The sequence below is a fragment of the Microtus pennsylvanicus genome, chromosome 8 (genome assembly GCF_037038515.1).
Source record: "Microtus pennsylvanicus isolate mMicPen1 chromosome 8, mMicPen1.hap1, whole genome shotgun sequence".
NCBI lineage: Eukaryota > Metazoa > Chordata > Mammalia > Rodentia > Cricetidae > Microtus > Microtus pennsylvanicus.
Window position 1 is genome coordinate 25,341,060 of NC_134586.1, and position 22,084 is coordinate 25,363,143.

At 43.0% G+C, this 22,084-nt stretch overlaps 1 protein-coding gene across 1 annotated transcript; it reads left to right on the top strand.

Annotated features, from left to right (window-relative positions):
- Positions 1–1,594: 1,594 nt before the first annotated feature.
- Klrg1 (killer cell lectin like receptor G1) lies at positions 1,595–16,399 on the top strand. The gene is made up of 5 exons (XM_075981973.1): positions 1,595–1,813; positions 5,545–5,649; positions 6,768–6,940; positions 15,080–15,177; positions 15,506–16,399. The coding sequence occupies exons 1-5, from the start codon at positions 1,732–1,734 to the stop codon at positions 15,615–15,617; spliced, it is 570 nt and encodes a 189-aa protein (XP_075838088.1). The 5' UTR covers positions 1,595–1,731; the 3' UTR covers positions 15,618–16,399.
- The last annotated feature ends 5,685 nt before the right edge of the window (positions 16,400–22,084 follow it).

The following is a 22,084-nucleotide window of genomic DNA, read 5'->3' on the forward strand; positions in this document are numbered from 1 at the left end:
CCCCCTTTCTAAAGTGTTTCAAAATATTTTTGTAATTATTATAGCTCTTGTTCATGGATTCCCATCAATTTTATTATCTCTACTTAATGCGTTTTCCTCAGACTGTGGTTTAAAAGCGTTATGTCTGAGTGTCAACTTGACAAGGGGTGGGCTTGTGATGGTTAATATTGGTTGTCAACTTGACAGGATCTAGAACAGCGGTTCTTAACTTGTGGGTCGTGACACCACAGGGTTCACACATCAGCTATCCTGCAATCAGACATTGACATTACATCTCATAATAGTAGCAAAACTGCAGTTATGAAATAGCAATGGGGTCACTTCAGCATGAGGGACCAGATGAAAGGGTCACAGCGTTCGGAAGGTTGGGGACCACTGCTGTACAGTTACCTAGGAGACTAACCTCCTGGAATGTCTGTGAGGGAGTTACTGAGGTGAGAGGATCCACCCAAAATGTGGGCAGCACCAGCGACAAAACGTGGTCCTAGACTCAAAAAGAAAGTCTTGAGCAGCGAATCAGCGTCCACCGCTCTGTGTCCCGCCTTGCAGATTCAGTGAGTTCAGCCGTTTCCACCATGAGGGACTGCATCCCCTCATCTGTGAGCCAAAATGGGCTCTCCTCCATCAACACGCTTCAGCTGTTAGGTATTTGGTCATAGCAATAAGAAAACCAGTTAATACACCCAAGTCACATCACAGCACTGTGTGGCAGGACTGGCCTTGAACTCCTTACAGTCCCTCAATGAAAGAAGCTGGCGGGAACTCAAACAGGACAGAGCCCTGGAGGCAGCAGCTGATGCAGAGAAGTGCTGCTTCCTCTACTTGCTCAGCCTGTGTTCTTGCACACCCCAGGACCCCCATTCTGGGGAAGGCACCACTCACAATGGGCTGGACCCTCCCTTCTCATCACTAAGTAAGAAGATGCCTATGGAGTCATCTACAGGCCAATCTTATGGAGGCATTTTTCTCAGCTGAGAATCCCCTTTCCCATATGACTCTGACCTACGTCAAGTTGACAATAAACTAGCCAGAACAATGATCTTATCTGTTTTTCAATTTTCATGTTTTCTTACGTGAGTTTTTATTAGTTTTTAATATTTTTATTTTCTCCTACTAGAAAGCCATTGCTGATAGTTCATTGGCTTTTGTTTCTCTTTGTACGGAAGGCTAAAGCAAGGTGTATTTGCCACTGTGAGGAATAAAGGTGCGCACACACCTGGAAGAATGTTCTGGGCTTAGATAGTGTGCCACACTCCCAAAATACACGGAAGTCTGTTTCTTCCTACCAAGTCTGTTTCTTCCACGCAGCCAGCAGCCCATCATCATACAAACGTTCATCACGACTCAGCAGGCCCACGGGATGATGAAATCAGTTCTAGTTGGTGTCAGTCTCTTCAGAAGGGAAGGAGACTCTGATGAGGGCTGGGAACTCCTCACTTTCAGTGCCGAATCCATACAGAAGCGTGGGCGTGAGCACAGCAAGACGAGACTGGGAGTCGGGGTGTGTCCACTGGGCATCTAAGGAGTGTGCCGCAGCCGCCTTTAAAGGACAATTTGAATATTAAGCTCTGTAGCAGCCCTGGAACTTGAATCATTTCCTGAATAAATTGCTTCTGTTTCTGTCAAGTTTCCTGCGGCTGTTTTACAGGATGGGCCATTTCCTCACCGGCGCTTTCTCTCACCCTGCTCTCGTTCAGCACCCTCGGCTGAGTGTGAACGGCAGTCGGTGAGATGACTGACAGCGATATTTACTGCACGTTAGAGCTGCCTGCTGCGCCTCAAGCCCCAGATGGCTCCAGATCGAAGCTCAAGGGTGAGTGAGCCACTTCGGCCCCGAAGATTGGGCCGCGGGCGAGTGGAGAGGAGGACAACCGGAGGACAGAGCGCAGCAAACCGAGGATTTGAAGAAACACATTCGGGTTCAGTTTATAGTGTTGGTGTGGAATATGGACCTTTGGCGTGGAGTGTAGCTGTGACGCTGGTCTCAGAAAATTCTTTTCTAAACTGGGCTGTGGAGGTGCAAGCCTTTAATCTCAGCACTCGGGAGGTAGAGGCAGGCGGACCTCTGTGAGTTTGAGGCCAGCCTGGCTGTAGGCTCTTGTAGAGAGCTAGTTCCAGGACAGGCACCAAAGTTACGGAGAAACATTGTTTCGAGGAAAAAAAAAAGGAAAAAAGAAAAGAAAATTCTTTTCTAGATACTCCTGCCATTCCAGCTAATGCCAAACAATGGCAATGCCATCTTTTTTTTTTTTTGGTTAATTTTTTTCTTTATTCCTAAGAATTTTATACATGTAGACAAGCATGCTATTTTTTATTGATCCTATTTGAAAGTAAGAGTTTTGTCTGCAGTCAGGCTTGGAGCAGTTTACTGTAACTATTGAAATCCTGCCATCTCTTCTTCTCTATCCATGGCGTGATGAAAACAACAGCTTTATTGAGGGTACCGGTAAGGTTTCTTGAGACAAGAAATGGACCCACGATCGAGGCCAGCCTGGTCTACAAGAGCTAGTTCCAGGACAGGAACCAAAAGCTACAGAGAAACCCTGTCTCGAAAAATAAAAAAAAAATTAAAAAAAAAAAAAGAAATGGACCCACGAATATAGATTTGTTTTCTGTCGCCCACCCCCTTCTCATATTGCATCTGAATGGTGATAGCATAAGAGGTGCTGAAGCTTACTGACCGCTGGCCCGGGGACCTGGGGGGCCAGGGAACACCAACAGTAACGCCCACAAAAGCCATTTTCTATGCATATTCACATCTGAGACAGGGAACAACGGAAATGCCAAAATGAATGCTTGATTTTACATCTCAAGCTGGTGGCTCCAAAAGATATGTTCTCTTTTGTAGTTTTGCAGACTTTCTCTGTTTGTTATATAAGTTTCTCATCATGGTCTCCTTTTTTTTTGGTTACAGTTTTTAATGCTGCCATTTGAAAGCATTGACATATTTTCTAAATCATGGGCATTTCTATTTCTATACACTGTATACAACTACACATTTTCATATGTGTGATTTTTTCCCTTTATTATATCTGTTCTAATATGTAAGGATTAGAAATATTAAGTCAAAAGAAATGTATATTTAAAGTATAGATCTTAATAATATTGAATGTTATTATGTTAACATATATTATATGTTAAGTAAAGAACCTAATAATAATTAAAACTAATACATACATAAAATAAATTAAAATTTCTGTTTTACTTATTTTCTTAAATTGGATGGTGACTACTCAAATAATTATAATTGGATACCTTTTTTCATTTAGCAAACAACTACAAATGAGAGGTTTTTATTTCATTAAAAAGTTGTCTATGCAGATGGACTTGGTAGTGCACACCTTTAATCCCAGCATCAGAAGGCAGAGGCAAACAGATCTCTGTGAGTTCAAGGCCAGCCAGTTCCGAGTTCCAGTTCAGCCAGGACTAAACAGCTAATTCCTTTCTCAGGGGGTGAGGAAACCATAATTTTTTTTAAAAAAGGCATCTATGCCACAAATCTGGTGTATTTGTTATTTACTTTATCTTTATTTATTATTTGAGACAGGGTCTCTCTAAGTAACCCTGGCTGTCCTAGAACCCACTATGTAAATCTACTTTACATAGATCAGGCTGCCTCCTGAGTGCTGGGATTAAAGGTGAAATCTGTTTGTTTGTTGTAGTTTGTTTCATATAATGATAGTTATTTGGGATTCATGAGTCAAAATATTTATCATGCTGATCTCTTTTTTTAATTGATTGTATTGAGCTATACATTTTCTCTGCTCCCCTTCCTTCCTCTCCCCTCCCCTTCAGCCCTCTTCCATGGTCCCCATGCTCACAATTTACTCAGGAGACCTTGTCTTTTTTTACTTCCCATGTAGATTAGATCTATGTATGTCTCTCTTAAGGTCCTCTTTGTGGTCTAGGTTCTCTGCGTTGTGATTTGTAGGCTGGCTTTCTTTGCTTTGTGTTTAAAAACCACTTAAGTGAGTGCATGTGATAATTGTCTTTCTGAGTCTGGGTTACCTCACTCAATATGATGTTTTCTAGATCCATTCATGTGCTTGCAAATTTCAAGATGTCATTATTTTTTTCTGCTGTGTAGTACTTCATTGTGTAAATGTATAACATTTTCCTTACCTATTATTAGGTCGAGGAGCATTTAAGTTATTTCGAGGTTCTGGCCATGACAAACAAAGCTGCTATGAATATAGTTGAGCACATGTCCTTGTGGTACGATTGAGCATCCTTTGGATATGTACCCAAAAGTGGTATTATTGGGTCTTGAGGAAGGTTGTTTTCTAATTTTCTGAGAAATTGCCACACTGATATCCAAAGGGGTTGTACCAGCTTGCACTCCCACCAGCAATGCAGGAGTGTTCCCTTTTCATTTTGAACTCTTATGATGCTTCTCTCATTATGAAATTTAAGAAATTGAGACGTTTTCATGGATAGCAATGTATAAGAATAGTGTATCTAAAATTTGAATAGATATATGAGACTAAATTAGGAAATTAAATTATTTTTCTTTTTCTTTCATTCTAAGACAGAGTCTCGTGTAGCCCCAGCTGGCCCCAAATTTGCTGTGTAGCAAGGAAGACCTTGAACTACTGATTCTTCTGCCTCTAGATGCAGGATTCCCAGAGGATCTATGCCACATGGTTATTATGACATAGTGGTCCATCTTCAAACAGAAGGCCAACCTATACTTATTATACTTTCAATATTTACATGTAAAACAAGGTGGATTTTATCATCTACTTATGAGATGAAGGCTATTTTGTTTCAGTTTAAATTTTATTTATTTAAAATTTGAAGGATACAAAAGAAAACAAGTGAAAGCATCTCGCTTCTGTTTCTTCTCTTAACCACCCTCTTTAAAAGGGAAACACTATGGAATGCCTTCAGGGATTTCCAGGTTTGACCTTAGCCAAAAGGCAGAGAAGTGATCTTGGATAGACTTCAGCTATAGCAATTGTCCCCTGTTCTGAGGAACATGTCTTTCTTTTAGCTATATATCGAAAAATCACTTTGTATTTGTTTGTTTTTTTTAAAGAAATTCCTCTTCAGAAGCTATGTGTTTCGTGGATATAATTATATTTGACTGGTCTTTTCTGATAAAAAAATCTATATTTTTAGTTGATAGATTTAGACATTTGGCCTTTTCTTCCTATAGATGTTACTGTCTTCTGAGTATGATATTTTACACATGTGTGCGTATTTGTAGAAAGATGTTTCTTGAGGAGAAATTGCTGGGCCAAAAGGCAAATACTTTGCAATTCTTGTAAATAATGGCAAATTGTCCTTCAGTTCCCCAAAGGCAGAGTCTGTTTACACACTAGCTCCCAAGTGTCACACACTTAGGTGTGCGAGCATATAAGCCACAATGGCAAAGGCAAGAGTTTCCTTTAACTTGAGAGCAAGCGCTGGACCCAATCAGGAAAGGAACCTGTCTGGCCTGGGTCTCTGTCTGTCCAGGCAGAACTGCTTTAATATACCAGAGGTTCTGGCCTGAGCCTCTGTGTCTGACTCAGGATCTTGCTTTGGATTGTGTCTCTGCAGCTGTCTTACAGAGGCCCCGTCTTTCCTGCCTCGTGACGGTGGCTTTGGGGCTTTTGACTGTGATCCTCCTGAGTTTAGTGATGTACCAACGGATCCTGTACTGTGGTAAGTACCAACGTCACCTCAGATTAGCCTTTCATTTTGTATTATAAATCAAGATGACAGTTGATGACAGGGTTTTACAGAATTTACTAGAGAATTCTAAAGCTTCAGCACTGCTCTCCACATTGTATTCGAGTCCTAACTTTCCATAGAGAAAATACCAGGAACTTGGGACTTTTTGATCCAGGCTGATTGTGCCACAGTTGTCTGGAAAAGATGCAAGTCCCCAAAATGCAACTAGCACCTCAGTCTGCAGACCCCAACCCTGGTGTCACGTGCAGCCTTCCTTCCCCACTTTCTGGTTCCTGACCTATAGTATGTAGTCTACATAGTTCTTTGTATTCATGTGCTCCTGTGGTCCTGAGGTAGAATGGCTTATGGCAATTTTATGCAAATGTGTCTCATGGAAGGAGAAAACCAGTAGACTGAAGTTTCCTGAGATATTTTCACAGCGCCCTCTCGTTCCAAGTGTTTTAAAGGAATGAGGAGTGCATCTTCTAGAAAAACTCAGCAAGGAGAATCCTAGCACTTTTCACTTTAGCATCTGATGTGCTTTTCTGCCAGAAAAAAATTATACTCAAGTAAGTCAGTTTTATTGAGTATAACAATTTTTTTCTAATTTCTGTTGGCTCCAGATGACCATATCGGTTGGTTTTTTCTAGTTTGTTTCCTTTTTCAGTGCACATTATGGCATGCTGTCTTGGGGCTGGACATCTGGAAGGGTTCTTCTGTCCATGTAGCTATACACTGGGGATGTGAACGCAGTGCATAGACATGTGCTGTGTGTGCAGATGCAGGCATCCTTTACGCAGTGTGCACACATCATAAGGATACGGACAGTTTTCAGTGTCGTGGGCCCTCCACAGACCTCAGGCAGATCAGACCTTCCATCAGAATCCAAGTTTGCTTCATGGTGTGCACATCCGAAGTGGTGAGCTGGGCATTGTGGACCGTTCAGTTTGAGGCCATGTGTGTTGCAGATTTCTCTAAACCGTAGTGTGAAAAGGGGTAGGGCAAGGTTTTCCTTGACACTGGAGTTGCCATGTTTTCTTATACCTCCCTTTTATTTTCCAGGACCATTTGGTCCAACAATGATGTGAGCTGTGTCCTCTTCCTTCTAGGCCACAAGAACTGCCCCAGCTGCCCCAGCTGCCCCAGCTGCCCTGACCTCTGGGTGAGGAATGGTAGCCACTGTTACTATTTCTCAGTGGAGAAAAAGGATTGGAATTCTAGTCTGGAATTCTGTGTCGACAGAGGCTCACATCTCCTTACGTTTCTGGACGACCAGGAAGTGGTAAATAAAACCATGCAGAAAGTATAGAGCATTTCCCCTCCCTCTTCTTTCCTCTCCCCTCACCCATTCTTCCCCCTTTTAGATGAGACTGTGCTGTGTAGTCCAGGCTGGCTTTGAACTTGTGGTCTTCCTGCTTCAGCCTCCTAACTCTTGTGTGCATGTGTGTGTGTGTTTAAACATTTATTTATTGGCATTTGTGTATGTGTGTTTTTTATAAACAATTGTTTATTTTCTTGTGTGTATATTTGAACTATTTATTTATTTATTTGTGTTTGTGTGCATGTATGATGTGCTTATATACGTGCGTGCGTGCGTGCGTGCGTGTGTGTGTGTGTTAGAGGTAAGGGGGTGGCAAGCATTGCAGCAAAGAACTAGACCAAAAGCCCAGACTTAGTTAAAAGGCATTAGGTGCTGAAACACACAGGCCAACAAGGAAGCAATGATTTCTGTGGAGTTAGTGGAACTCAGGAGGGAAAGGGGCTCAAAGACAAAAGGGCCACACATAGGGGCTAAATGTCCTCAGCTGAGTGTTTTCTTCTCACTCTTTGGAATTCAGTAAGTTCTAAATTGGAAACAATGTCCAGAAGGTTGAGTTAAGAGGCAGAGAAAACTGTGGGGGTCCTGTTTCCTAAGTTCTTTCTCCATGCCTCTGCTGGTCCTAGGGGATGTTAGCAGTGTCAGGAGTTGGCATCTTGGCACAAATTTGGTCAAACTTGATTACAATTCACATAGAAGAAGAAAGTAAGAAATATTTGGTTTTTAGTGTTAATTTCTTGATTATTTTTTGTTTTGATTTGTTTTAATTTGGAGGGAATAAGATCAAACGTAGGGAATAGCTTATAAGTAATTGAGAGATAGGGGTTTTGTAGCCCAGGCTGATTTCAAATATATGATTTTTCAGACTCAGCTTTCTATTCAGATTAATCTGCTGGGATTAAAGAAGTCCACTACATACCTGGCTTGCTAATTGCTATTTTGAGAAAAGATGAGATATTTAGTTTATTTCCTCTCAAAAGAACACTTGTACACTTGAAATTCTGGAAGGATCTAAATTCCAAACCATTCCTCAGAGATTTGCTTTTCCTTCGTCTCTTCTCTAAGCCAGAATGGAAGAGATACCCCGGAATCTCTTCACTGCACAGGAGAAGAATAGTCTTGTTTGCGGGAACTTTTAGAGCAGCTAGTTTCATTTTGTTATCGCTGTTTTGAGGATCTTACTAAACAAGTGAGCAATTTGCTCGAAACGTTTGTCCCCCAGACTCCAGACACAGCATCAGTGAGTCACAACACATAGCGACAGAGAATTAGCTCCAGCAGCACCGTAAATTACACTGTGTGCTGAGGAGTTAGGGAAAGGGCTAACTTGCGGGTGTCTGGGAGTCGGCTCTAGCTGTCTTTCCATGCAGAGGAGGACCGGGTTTTTGAGGAATTTTGTCTTTCTTTCTTTATGTTCCCTGAATCCTGTACCCACTGTGGAGAACACTCAATAGTTACTCTGCTGCGTTTTCAAAATGAGACAGTTTTCTCTTAACCCCAGAGCGCTGGGTTCCAGTCAGCGGGAAAGGGTGGCAGGAGCCCCTGACGGATTTATTAACAGCTACTACTGATGGTACTTTCCACACTCTTTCCACACTTTTTTTTTGGTTTTTTCGAGACAGGGTTTCTCTGTGATTTTGGAGCCTGTCCTGGAACTAGCTCTTATAGACCAGGCTGGTCTCGAACTCACAGATCCGCCTGCCTCTGCCTCCCAAGTGCTGGGATTAAAGGCGTGCGCCATCACCACCCGGCTCTTGTGGACTCTTGCTTGATTCTCTTTCTTTCTTTCTTTCTTTCTTTCTTTCTTTCTTTCTTTCTTTCTTTCTTCACTTTTTTTTTTTGCCAAAGTCTATAACAAAATGATGTGCATGGGTTGTCAGAGTGTAATAGGGAGAGCGCGGGCCCTTTTGTTCTGTCCTGCCCGGCTAGCTTATACCCGAAATAATAACACAGAAACTATATTTATTTTAACACTGCCTGGCCCATTAGCTCTAGCCTCTTATTGGCTAACACTCACATCTTGATTATCCCATTTTTATTAAATCTGTGTATCACCACGTGACTGTGGCTTACTGGCAAGATTCTAACCTACGACCGTCTCAGGCCAGAGATTCATGGTGTCTGCCTGTCTGTCCTTCTTCCCAGAATTCTGTTCTGTCTCCCTGCCTACCTAAGCTGCTGTCCTATTAAAAGGCCAAGGCAGTTTTCTTTAATAACCAATGAAAGCAACATAAATACAGAAGTACCTCCTACACCATTTCCCCCCTTTTTTTGTTTAAACAAAAAAGAAAGGCTGTCACACTAACATAATAAAATTACATATAACAAAACATTTATCAAGTAAGAATTACAGCCACACTATTTTATATCTATTTTATCTTTTATCATAACTAAAGAAAACTATAACTATTCATTTTTTAACTCCATCAAAGACTCCGGAAGGATATATTACCTAAGTAAACAAGAAGTAAGCAACTTCCAAATCCTAGAATTGACAGAGACATCTTGCTGCCTGGACAGACAGTCACCCAAAATTCTTTTGTACCATTGGGGCATCCATCTTTAGCCTACAGGCCCATAGTATCCGGCAGACACTTTTATGAAGCAGGAAATTTTAAAGACAGTTCAGTCACTTTTTTTTTTGTATCCTTCAGAATGTTTCACAGACTCTTTTATAAAGCAGGAACCCCGAAGGACCATCTCACCTTTAGCTAAGTTTAGCAGTCCTCTCTCTGTGGGTTCTTTATGTTTAGTTTATGTAACAGTTTAGGCAAGAGCAGTTTTTTTGCCCAAATAGCTAACCAACTCCATAAGGAGCCTCTTTGATGCCTATCTTCCTCTTGAAGTAGCTGGTGCTGCCAGGAACAGATGTGTCTCATTGTCATGAAAAGCCCTAAGTTATTAAAACAGTAAATGCCATATTCTGTAGCCTTTGAAAGATATGAAGAATTCTTATCTGAAATATATCTATGCACATCTAGAAAATCTAACTAACATGACTACAAACTTGACTATTATAGATGATTATCCATTAACAACCTATATTCCCTAATTATACATTACATTTTTAAGTGCATTACACAATCACAATACCTTAATCAAGATCAGAAATATATATATATTTAACAAAATTGACCTTAAATTTGAATCAATAAATCAAGATTTATACTATTGCAAATTATTCATATCTATATCATCAGAGTTCGTTGCTCGACTGTTGTTTTACTCCTTTGTTCTCAAGGCATGGCTTACTTCCTATATTATAGCATAAGCAATATTCCCAGTTTCATACACGGGTCTGGAGAACACCAAAAGACCATATTTAAAAACAAAAACCTGGGTCTGGTGGAACATGCCTGTAATTCCACCACTCACTAGGCTGAAGCAAGGAGAAGCATGTGCTTTGGGTCATCCTGGGCTATGGAGTGAGACTCTATATAGCTATACAAATCTATGAAATCTATGAAAACCGAAAGCTTTCAGGGCATCAAGATGATGCAGTGAGCTGGGCAGTGGTGGCACATGCAGGAGGCAGAGGCAGGGGGATCTCTGTGAGTTCAAGGCTAGCTTGGTCTACGAAAGCTAGTTCCAGGACAGGATCCAAAGGTACAGAGAAACCCCATCTCAAGAAACCAAAAAAAGAAAAAGCAATGTACAGCCAGCAAAAGTGTTTGCCACCAAACCTGACGACCCGAGTCCGGAGTGCGATCCCTGGAACTCAGACGGTAGAGGGATGGAACTGACCCCCACCAATTGTCCTCTGACCTCCACACATGCGTACTGTGGCTTGTCCACTTCCTCTAACATAAATAAGTAAGTGAATGCAATAAAAATTTAAACGTTTTAAACTGGCATTCCCTTGGTGTAAAGTGCATCCTCAGGCTATATGGTTATTCTTTTTAAAAATTTAGTTGACTTCTTTTCTTTTCTTTTCGGCTATGTCCCGAGCCTGGTGACAATTATTTTCAAATCAGGTGACCAGTGTGGTTCCTCGCCCCAGTGTCCTTTCGGGTTTATTTATGGGCCCCCTTAAAGTGGCAAATTCCATTGTTTTTAGACCTCAGGGAAGCTAACTGTTTTTCAAGTTAATACTTAGATGCATTGGTTTAAGTGCTTCTCATGTTTTTCATTTCAAATGAAGAAAAACTTCTTTCCTTAGGGTTTTGAAAACCAGAGCCTTCTGTTTAAAGACGCACATCCTGTGTGTCTAGGGTGTGTTGACACCTTGCGCTTTACACTGCGCTGTTAGCATACAACACGATTTCATTTCTTTTCTTCCATCTAGAGCTAACTTGCTGTAGGTAACTGTTAAACATTTGTGAACACAATAAAATTGTGAAACTATTTTTAGAGATTATCTAAGATGATGATTTATTCTAATATTGATTAAATCTTTTCAAATTCTTAAGGTAAAAGTCTACCTATGTTTAATTATTATGAGTCATGATATATTCACACAAATTATTTTTTGGGGAGGTAACTTGATTATGTTTTAGTCATTAAAACTGTGCTGATTCATCAAAACATCGGACTATTTAATAGTTCTGTTGCGTGACTGGCTTTCCTCAATATGTATTAAAATAGCTCAGGTGCATTCCATGAACCATATTAATTTGGAAACTTAAGGGGTGTACTTTTGTTCCTTAATGGTAGTTTCATTTTAATTAAAAATATTACCCACAAATTGTATATATATATATGTATGTTTACCTGTAGTATAGAATAGATTGTATATGCAATATATATGGGTGTTTTGGGTTTGTTTGTTTGGTTTTGAGATAGAGTTTTTTTAAAAGATTTATTTATTTATTATGTATACAGTATTCTCAGTATTCTGTCTACAGGCCAGAAGAGGGCGCCAGATCTCATTACAGATGGTTGTGAGCCACCATGTGGTTGCTGGGAATTGAACTCAGGACCTTTGGAAGAGCAGGCAGTGCTCTTAACCACTGAGCCATCTCTCCAGCCCGAGATAGAGTTTTTCTATGTAGCCCTGGTCGTCCTGGAGCTCAGGCTGTAGACCAGGCTGGCCTCAAACTCGCAGAGATCCACCTACCTCTGCCTCCTGAGTGCTGGGATTAAAGGTGTGTGCCACCATGCCTGGTTTAGAGTTTAAATAGTAACTTTAGAAAAAGATAAAAAGGAAAGAAAAGTATGTATTTGGTTTAATTTTTTAATTAAAATTTAAAAGTAACAAATATTTTTGTTACTTTTAGTTTTTGCGTTTTCCCCTTTCTGGAGTACAAACATTGATCGTTCCAGAAGTGACACAACAGCCAAGTGTTCCATTTCACACTCTCTTTGTGGGATAAGAGTCCTGAGTTACACCCTTGGCTATATTTTCATGCTATTTCTTCAGTTAGACACGTGTACGTGTGCCCACATAACCCAATCAACCAATCAGAGGACAGAGAGATAATTTCATCTGTGTTTGAAGCGTTTTCCACATGGGATGTCCTTCAACTATAAGTGATACGGTGAAAATTTGGAATATCTGGGTTCATGCTGAGTAGAAAGGACTGGTCAAGTGGCTTAGCCTTGTTTGCGTCTTGAGCACAACAAGCCAGAGCAAGCAGGGAGTTCATGAAAGTGCTCCTTACCACTCTGACCTAGGTCTTCCCCCTTCTCTGCCTTATTAGCTCTGGTTCCTCCTTTGGAGATGCTGAGAAAATGCAATGAATATTTTTCTTCTCTCTTGTGGTGAGAGGGGCTGATCCAGAGCCTTGCATACACTAGATAATCGCTTTACCATGGAACCCCAGCCCCAGCTTTCTTAGTAAGCCAGGGGAGAAAGCAGACAACACACCTTTCTCTTTTTCATTTAAGCAGGCTTTTTAGCAAGTGGGCTTAGAAAGGCATGAAGTCCCAAGCCACCCTGAGCACTGGAATGCCAGTCTCTGTCTCTCTGTCTCTCTGTCTCTGTCTCTGTCTCTCTGTCTCTGTCTCTCTCTCTCTCTCTCTCTCTCTCTCTCTCTCTCCTTTGTTCTTCCTTGCTACTCCAGCATGCACACTATGGACTCAGGCAAAGCAGAAGGGGTGGAGATTTCTGTTTAGGAGACTTTTGCCTCTGTAGCATGAGGGCTGACTCCACAGTCTGCCTCCCCAAAAATACTGCACAGAGTTTCCTGTATTTCCTCGAGGTGTTGGGAAGATTGTAAGTAAGCACTTTTGCCATTCCAGTGATTATATTTTAGTCAGAAGAGATGAAGTCATGAACAGAAGTGCTAATTCAAGCCGGGCGGTGGTGGCGCACGCCTTTAATCCCAGCACTCGGGAGGCAGAGGCAGGCGGATCTCTGGGAGTTCGAGGCCAGCCTGGTCTACAAGAGCTAGTTCCAGGACAGGCATCAAAGCTACAGAGAAACCCTGTCTCGAAAAACCAAAACCAAAAAAAAAAAAAGTGCTAATTCATGCTTTGGAGACAACGTGCACCTTGAGGTAATGGTGACTGTGGGTGCTGTTTTACATGGACCCCTCAGAGCTGGACTGAGGCCTGCACAATGACAGCCGTATGACAATCTAGGGCAAGGGTGTTACAGGGAGAAGGAAAAGCTGTGCAGACCTAATGCAAGATGTTCTTGGTCTGTTACAAACAGCAAAAACAAAAGGAAGGTTGATGGGCTTGAAGCTGCTGACTGAGTGGTTGGCAGGGCCCAGATGGTGCCAGCTTTTGTATGTATAGTAAAGGTCTTAGGGTTTTATAGCCTGAACCTCAGTGAAGAGAAAACAGAGGTGATTCTGCCTTAAAAGTCCAGAAGGGTTCCAGCTGAGTGCCGACCCTGGGCATGCAGAGAGTTTGTTTTTCACTTTACTTTGAGTAGAACCCTTTCTTCTTGCTGGTGAGACTGCCGTCCGGCCGGCAACAGAACACCATCCACAGCAGAGCCCATACGCTCCTTCTCTTCAGCCCCCGTCTTCCAGGAATAGAACACAAGCGACGGCCAAGTGGGACATCAGTAGTATCACGGCAACAGTAGAGCTGGAATTTCACTGGGTTTTCTTGATTCCTAATAAAAGACTTTTCTCCAAAAGAAGCTGTTCAACAAACGCTAATCTAAAACGCCATAGAGGTCGAGCAAGTCATTCAGCCCAAATTCAATTAATTAAGCTGTCCCTGGAAAATACTGGAAATTCATTATGTGAATGCTCAACCTTACGACAAGATTAATCTTCTCGGATTTAGTCCTTGTTCTGTTGAATGTACTGGGCAGTTCCCTCAGGGCACAAACATCTTCTTTTGACTGTCCCACTGTCTAGAGCGGAGCATCGTTTATCTTGGCCTGGGGGTAGCACACACGCGGGTATACTTAGTTTAACTCTGCCATCAGGCCCATTGCCTTACCGCACTCCCACCCCCTTGTTAAAGACAAGATTAAGGATTTGTAAAACGAGAGTGTAACCAACGTTGGTGCACTGGCTGAGTAAGATGAGCGCCTCTGCAGTTGGCTTGCGCTTTCTGTTGAATACCTATCAGACTCCATCTAATCAGAAAGGAAGTAGCCATGGAAGGTGGAGCAGCGACCATAGCTTATCGGTTATCTCTAAGAATGTGCTTATAAACCAAAAGTCAGTGTGTGTGTGTGTGTGTGTGGGGTGGGGAGGGAGTGGCTCCTTGCAATAGACAGATTTCTGTTAGCTCTCCGAACCCCATTCGAATGAGAAGCTAACAGAGGGATTAGTAATCTGGGTCATTGTGATAAGACCCCGTAGATAGGGTGGTTGGTAGAGAGGGTGGGTGAAACAACAGACACAGTGTTGGGACCAGGATGGCCCCCAAAGTTAAGGTCCCTGCAGAGAGCCACTTTCAGCTCATCCAAGGGTGTCTTTCCTTGGCTTTCAAGAGAGCTTCAGCTCCGATCTTTTCTTATTTTAAGGCCGTAGAAGCCTGTCATGGGAGCTGCATCCTACGAGCTCACATAAGCCTAATTGACTCAGATGCCATCACACTGGAAGCCAGGGTTTCAATGCATGAATTCTGGGGTACAGGCGTTCGGTCCTCACCCAGTTCTGAGAGAGTACAGGATAATTTTGTGACCGCTCCAGGGGTCCCTGGTGTCCCTGCAGCTTTGCTGTCTTGATTCACCATCTTCAATCTCTTGCTCAGATCCCCATCCGCAAGCATTTGGACAAAACCTTTTACTGGATCGGCTTGAGGAAGAAGGATGGCTGGAGGTGGGAAGATGGCCCAGTTCTAAGCTTAAGGTACAGTCTTTAAGGACCGAGGGCAGTGAGGAAAGAGGAAGAAGGGAGGAAAACCCTCGGGCTTGGGAAACAAGGAAAACAGGGCAGGCAATAAAGAGGGAAAATAGAGAGGAGAAGAGACAAGGACAGACAGGAACATTGGTGGTCAGAGCAAGGTCAAAATTGTGGTGACACTTTCAAGGGGAGGATAAAGCCTTTTGTTCTGCCATTTGGGGACCTGAGGAGTCTGAGAAGGACTCCTCAGGTCCCCAACTTTTTCTTTCTCACCCTTTCAAGTCTTCTACTGTGCATGTTACTCGAAGCGACTGACGCCTTTGATTTCTTACAGGATTTCTTCTAACAGTGTGATACAGAGGTGCGGTACCATCCACAGAACTGGCCTTCAAGCCTCTAGTTGTGAAGTTCCTTTGCAGTGGATCTGTAAGAAGGCCGTACACTGACGGATGCCACCATGTCCTGAGCCTTGGGTCTGCCATACGTCTTTAAAAAGAGGGAACTGGTCCAGAAAATCCTTGTTCACAAATGGATGTTTAACAAATGCCAAACCTACTATGATATGCCTTCAGACAGTGGATTAGCATAGCCTCCTGGGGACTGGCATTTTCCTGCTGGGCTTTCTTGGAGACTGTTTAAGTAAGTGTTATGTTAGCCATTTAAAGCCTGGATCTGGGCAAATGAAAGAGGTAAAGTCTGTTTTAATGCTTCTCTCTGTAGAAGCTCACACTGGCGCCTTCCTCCCCACCTCTGCCATCTCTGTCAAGGACATGCGGAAAGCTATTCCTCTGCAAAGAAGAACGCAGCCCTGCCATGTTCAGCGATGGTTACTTGCCGATCAACTAGACAGAAACACACAGCTCATGTTCTCACTCCCGCTTGGAGGCTAAACAAGCTTGCCCATACTGTAGGGAAAAGAGCAGTAGTCACAGCATCCAGGAGGGTAATGGAATGGGAGAGGCTGGCTCGGGATTTGGCTGGGGCACTCTGTAGCTCAGTGGGGTGACAATAATGACCAATAATTATTGCATGGCTACCAATTTATTGTGGATTTAAAAATAGCTCGATGAAAGGACTATGGGTGCTTCCTGAGAGGATGGATGTACTTGACCACTCTGATGGGATCATTGACATTTGATGAAGGCATCAAAACATCATGCTGGACCCCATACATGGGCACAATTGTTATGTATCATTTAATTGAAATCAAATAAGTCACAATTAAAATTAAAAAACCACCATTCTGCTACATTTCTATTTTATATTCTGACCTAGTCTATAGAGACATGTGCATGTAGTATTTTGGTGAGGTCCTTTTCTGTGTACTGGCGTGAAACATACGGAATACGTGAGCTGATGTAGGTTCTGTCGTTGTGCGTGGGTCTTGGTGCGTGAAGTCTCATTCTCCAGCACTGCTGGCTGCGAGAAGCCATGCCTGCAAGACGTGGAAAGTGGATGAGGACAGTGTGCCGCTTTCTGCCACCCAGCTCTCCACACTTGCTCAAAGACCAGCACTTAACCTGCCTTTTCACAGAAGCTGGCATGGGTGTGGTCGAAGGTGCCAGTGTGTGGCAGTTTCTGTTCTGTGTGGTGAACGTGTGCTTTGCATGTTCACTCAGCGATAGTCATTCATCTCCTGGGTTTTTATAGAGGAAACTTGACAGAAGTAATTTATACGGTTGAGTCCTGTCCTGATGCCTCGTAAGCGAGACGACTTCGTTATTTCTTCTTGGGAGAGTTTGGACACAGGTGAGGAGATGCCCTTTGAGTCCACAGCAAAACGGAAGCAAGTCTTCGCCTTTTGACAATGCTGGGTTGCCGTGTTTGTTTTTCATAGTCCACTCTTCCGCCACTCCATTTCGGCATCTAAGATAGTACTGACATTCAGCAAATATTTAATAAACACACTGGTGAACGAAATAAGAGAAATTAAAAATATTTATTCTAGTTGTTTCTGTTAGGTCATGTGTTAGAGGGAGTGTATTCTGGCCTTTCTAGCCCACCCAAGGAAGTGGTAAGTAGCTGACACCCTGAAGGCACCAGGAAATTTAATTTGGGTTTTATGTTCACAGAAGGGAGTGGTGGAGACTCACGTGCCCACCCCCCTACCATCTCAGCTCTGCTCCTGGCAGAGGACGCTCATCATTTATGGGCGTGGTGGTATTTTCTCCCACTTTGTCGGGGCCCTGATGATGACTGCACTTGAGTCATGGCTTGAGTACTAGAGGCTGCGCAGTCTCAGTTTTCTGTCCAAAGATACATGAAGGGGACACCGGGCAGGATGTGCATAGCTTTCTTTACCAAGAGTTCAGTTGATGCGTAAGGGTTTCTCACGCTTATCAGTACTGAGTGTCATCTCTCACTTTCTTGTCCCCCGGAAGTGTGAGTATAGAAATTGCTCATCCCCAGCAGGTCGTTTCTCTGGTATCAAATTTCAGTGAACTTAATTTGTGTGTGCACACGTGGCAGAGTGTGTGTGTGTGTGTGTGTGTGTGTGTGTGTGTGTGTGTGAGTCAGGACAATTTGTTGAGCTGTTTGCTCCTTCCACCATGTGGCATCTGGGGATGGGACCAGGCTGGGTGGCTGGCATCTCTACTTGCTGGGCATTCTCTCCAGCTTGGAGTAAAACATTTACTTAAGACACGACCAGAATATTAAGAAGACTAAGATAAACAAGAGAGGGAGAGACCTCTGTAACAGGCATCTGAGACAGTAGTTAAAATGGAAATACAACCATATATCCTTTAGACAGTAGCAAGAATTGAGGCTTCTGTCTCCTTGCATTTTTATTATTTTTTTCTACTTTAATAAACCACTTTTGGAGCCTGAGTACAGAGATTAGCAGAAGGAAACGCCTTGGTGTGTGTGTCGGCATCTTTGTTGGGCCATGCACACTTCTCGTGTCTGTTTCTGCTTCTCACTGATGCCCACTGCCGTTCACCTTTCCTCCAGGATGTTCTTTCTGTCCGCTTCCATCTTTAGGAAGTGGACAGGTTTGACCTTGGTTTCACATGTTTTCAAAACACACCTCATGGTCTCACTGCTTCCTGTAGTGTCACGCCAATGAGACCTCCCACTCAAGCTGTGTGTAATTCATTCATCCTTTTGGCTGCTTCACAGCCTCCGTGTGCTGCAATGACATCTCTCTATTCCTCTGATTCCCCAGGATGAATCGTTCTACATAGCCTTGTTCTTGAGTTTTCTCTACTTAGGGAATGGCCACGCCCTCTGTGCTGATGTTTAGACTTCAGACTGAAGTGCTGGAACTGGCAAAGAGAGAATTGGGAGAATAGGCAGACTCTCAAGGGGACAGCGTAACACTTCCAAACACAGGGCAGTGGTGGGATGGCGTTTGTCTAGCACGCACCAGGTCCTGGTTTTTGTCCTCAGTATCATAGACAGAGAAGAGCAAACACTGGCATTTCAACAAGCGATCCTCAACCTGCTTGTTGTTAATGAACTAAACACGGACCCTGGAGAAAGCACAGCTGGCCTAGACACTGGCCACAATCAAAACAATAAGCGGAAGAGAGAAAATATGATTAGCTATTCTTTCCTGAGCCAAAGCTAAGAGATGCTGAAAGACGGACTCCCAGTACTAAATGCAGCTAGTTCACTCCCGTCTCCAACACCAATCCCAAGTTTTGAGCCACCCAGGGCAGACTGCAGAGTTAGTGACAGTAACAGAGAGAGACTAATCTTTCTTCTCCGCTGGCTGAGAAAACAGAGTGTGTGCGTTTCATGTCCAAGGTACAAGTCATACTGGGGGGAACACAATTTGGGCGGAACACAGTTTTCATTCATAAAATGTCTCAGTGGGGAGGCTTGAGGAATCCAGTTTCTCTTCCTAGCTTGACTGTCAAGTCTCCTTTTGCAGCTCTGGTTTTATTAAATCACCCTGAACCTTTCTTCTGGTTTTTGGTTTGTGGTGTGGGAAGGTGCTGCAGGAGAGGCGTCTCTGACCTCAGGCCACCTCATCTGTGGGCTGAGGTGCCTCCAACTCAGTGATTCTCAACCTTTGGGTTGTGACCTGATTGGGGTCGCATATCAAATATCCTGCATATCAGATATTTGCATCACAGTTCATAACAGTAACAAATTGCAGTGATGAAGTAGCAACAAACTCTTTTATAACGGTTAGTTGTCACCACAACATGAGGGACCGTATTAAAGGGTTGCAGTGTTAAGAAGGTTGAGAACCATTGCTCTAGTTCTTTGATAACAGAATTTTATTAGCAGATTTACCAGTTTGTTCTATTCTGTTTTCTTGTTCACTCCATTGGCCGATTTTCTCGTCTGTGCCAGCAAAGGAGGTCGTCGTTACTGCTCCTGCCTGCAGGTTTAACTGTGGTTCCTCAACTGTAGTTTTCTTGTATTAATTACTGTGATGCTTTTCAAGCATTGCTACCCTTGAAAACCGTCTGAACACCAGGCCTGGTGCTGCAGACCTGTAATCCCAGCTACTTGAGAGGCTGAGGCAGGAGGATTGAATCAAAATGAGCTCCAGGCCAGCTCACCTTAGACTTTGTCTCAACATAAAAAGTAAAAAGAATGTCGGGATTGTAGTTCAGGGGTCCAGCACTGCCAGGCGTGTGAGAAGACCGAGGTTCAATTCCTTGGACCGCTAAAAACGACATAAGCAAAAAAAACTAAAACCAAACCAGAGAAGAAACTCAAACCTGAAAACCACTCTGAGCCAAGGATGCTAAAAAGTGTGTTTCCTATTTTTCCTTCTAAAGTTATAGCCTTAACTTGTGCTTGCTCAGGAATTTATTCCTTAACCTTGCAACTGAGCATGCTCAGAAATGAGTGTGTGTGTGTGTGTGTGTGTGTGTTTCCCAGAATAAAATCCCTATCTTACCTTTATTTGAGGAGTCATTGTTTCGGGAAAAACACCCATGCTCTCCTTGCCTGCCGCGTGGGACACGACTGCCACGTGACACAGCTGTCTCACTCTGCAAGTTTCGGCCGTGCCTGTCTGTCTTCCCATTCACCGAGAGGGAACCCCATTGTGGTCAGTAACGTTCCTCATGGCTTTTTATAGTTCCTTCCCCATCGCTTCTGCCTTCCCCGTGACACGCCCCTCCCCTACTACATCTGAACATACTTTGTTTGGCACTAGACTTTAGACTGCATCTCTTTTGGGGCTAGGGTCTCATTATGTGGATCGGACTTGCCTTGAATTCATGATCTTCCGCTCTCAGACTCCCGAATTCTTGGACTACGAGCAGCGTCACCAGGCCTGGCTGGATGGCTTCATTTAAAGCTAGAGTGTATAGAATTTTAAAGAATTATACAATGCGCATTTTCTTCCATCTTCCTTCATTTAAAATAATTGACACTCATCCACAGTGTACATGTTAATACTTCATTTTTGTGTGCTCGTATTTCCTTATATGGATTTACCATGATTGCTTTAGTCTTCCATGTGTTTACGGTCATTTATGGTTTTTTCCAGCTTGAAAACAAACCTGTTATGGAAACAAGTGTGGTAACATGAAGAGTTCAGGAATAGAATATAGAAATAAATGGTCCAGTCCAGGAATATAGAAATATAAAGGTAGAAGCCCAAGCACATGTTGGGAGACAAACGCTTTCTGCCTTTAGAGCGGTCATCCTGGCAGCCACTGTGCGCAGATGCGAACTTTTAACAGTTGTCTCCTGCCCCAGCTTCCCAGCTAGGCAAGTCCTGCAGACAAAGGCTGGCTTCGAACTGTTGCTTCTCTGGGACCCTCTGCTTGTATTCCCTTCATTTTTAACTGTCCGTTAGGTGACTCTGCTCTGTGCCTTGCATTCTTTCAGGGACAGTGAAAGGCCACAGGCTTTCACAAACACTCAGTGAACATTCTCATGTCCTATAACCAAAAGTTGTAAAACTGGAAATGTACTGTGAATTTAAGCCTGACCTCAAGGCTGTAAAAGCTCTTTGACCCACACCTGGTGCTTGATTTTACTCTAAACAGAGACCCAAATCAACCCCCATAGCCACCATTCCAGACCCATCTCTGGCTGTGCTCACAGCTAGAGCTGAAAAACTTTTGTGTGCCCCACAGTGAATTTTTTTTTCTGGGATAAAGTTTGCTTCTGGTTTAATAGACTTCGGTGGTCTGTCCTCCATCATTAATAGACTTCGGTGGTCTGTCCCCCATCATTAATAGACTTCGGTGGTCTGTCTCCCATCATTAATAGACTTCGGTGGTCTGTCTCCCATCATTAATAGACTTCGGTGGTCTGTCCCCCATCATTAATAGACTTCGGTGGTCTGTCCCCCATCATCAATAGACTTCGGTGGTCTGTTCCCCATCATTAATAGACTTTGGTGGTCTGTCCCCCATCATTGCACGACGCCCGGACCCAACAGTGCACACCTGGAATCCCAGAACTGGGTAAGGTTAGAGTGCAAAGGTCATCCTCAGGTTTGTTTGAGACCAGCCTGGGCTAAAAGAGACCACAAACCACCTTAAATAAATAGATAAGTCATGAACATTTGAGCCCAACTCTACATGTGGACATAAGCTTCCTTTTCTTTTGGGCAAATAGCCAGAAGATGGGATGATTGCATCAAATACAGGTTTATGTTTAAATTAAAAATACTAAGCTTTTTTCCAGGGTGTTTGTAACATTTCATCATCGGATCAGTGAAGTGTGAGGGTTGATTTCCTCTGTGTCCTGCTGGAAGTCCTTTAGGTTTTAGCTCTGCTAATAGGCGTGTGGTGTATCTCACCAGCTCAATCACCGTTCCTTTAAAGATTAAGGATGCTGAACATTTTATTTTTATTCCACAGCAGGTCATAACCGATTCATTTCTTTAAACGAATTAACTAGAATAAAATGTAATAGAAAAACAGTGCATCCCGTTCTAAGGATGGATATGGTTTAAGAAACCTTGTGGGCTGGTGGCTCAGTGGTTAAG

Bases quoted from the DNA above. Each gene is read 5' to 3' on its own strand.
- Klrg1 (XM_075981973.1), top strand. From the start codon at position 1,732: ATGACTGACAGCGATATTTACTGCACGTTAGAGCTGCCTGCTGCGCCT. The intron at 1,814-5,544 runs GTGAGTGAGCCA...GTGTCTCTGCAG, and splicing joins CTCCAGATCGAAGCTCAAGG to CTGTCTTACAGAGGCCCCGT. The intron at 15,178-15,505 runs GTACAGTCTTTA...GATTTCTTACAG, and splicing joins GGCCCAGTTCTAAGCTTAAG to GATTTCTTCTAACAGTGTGA.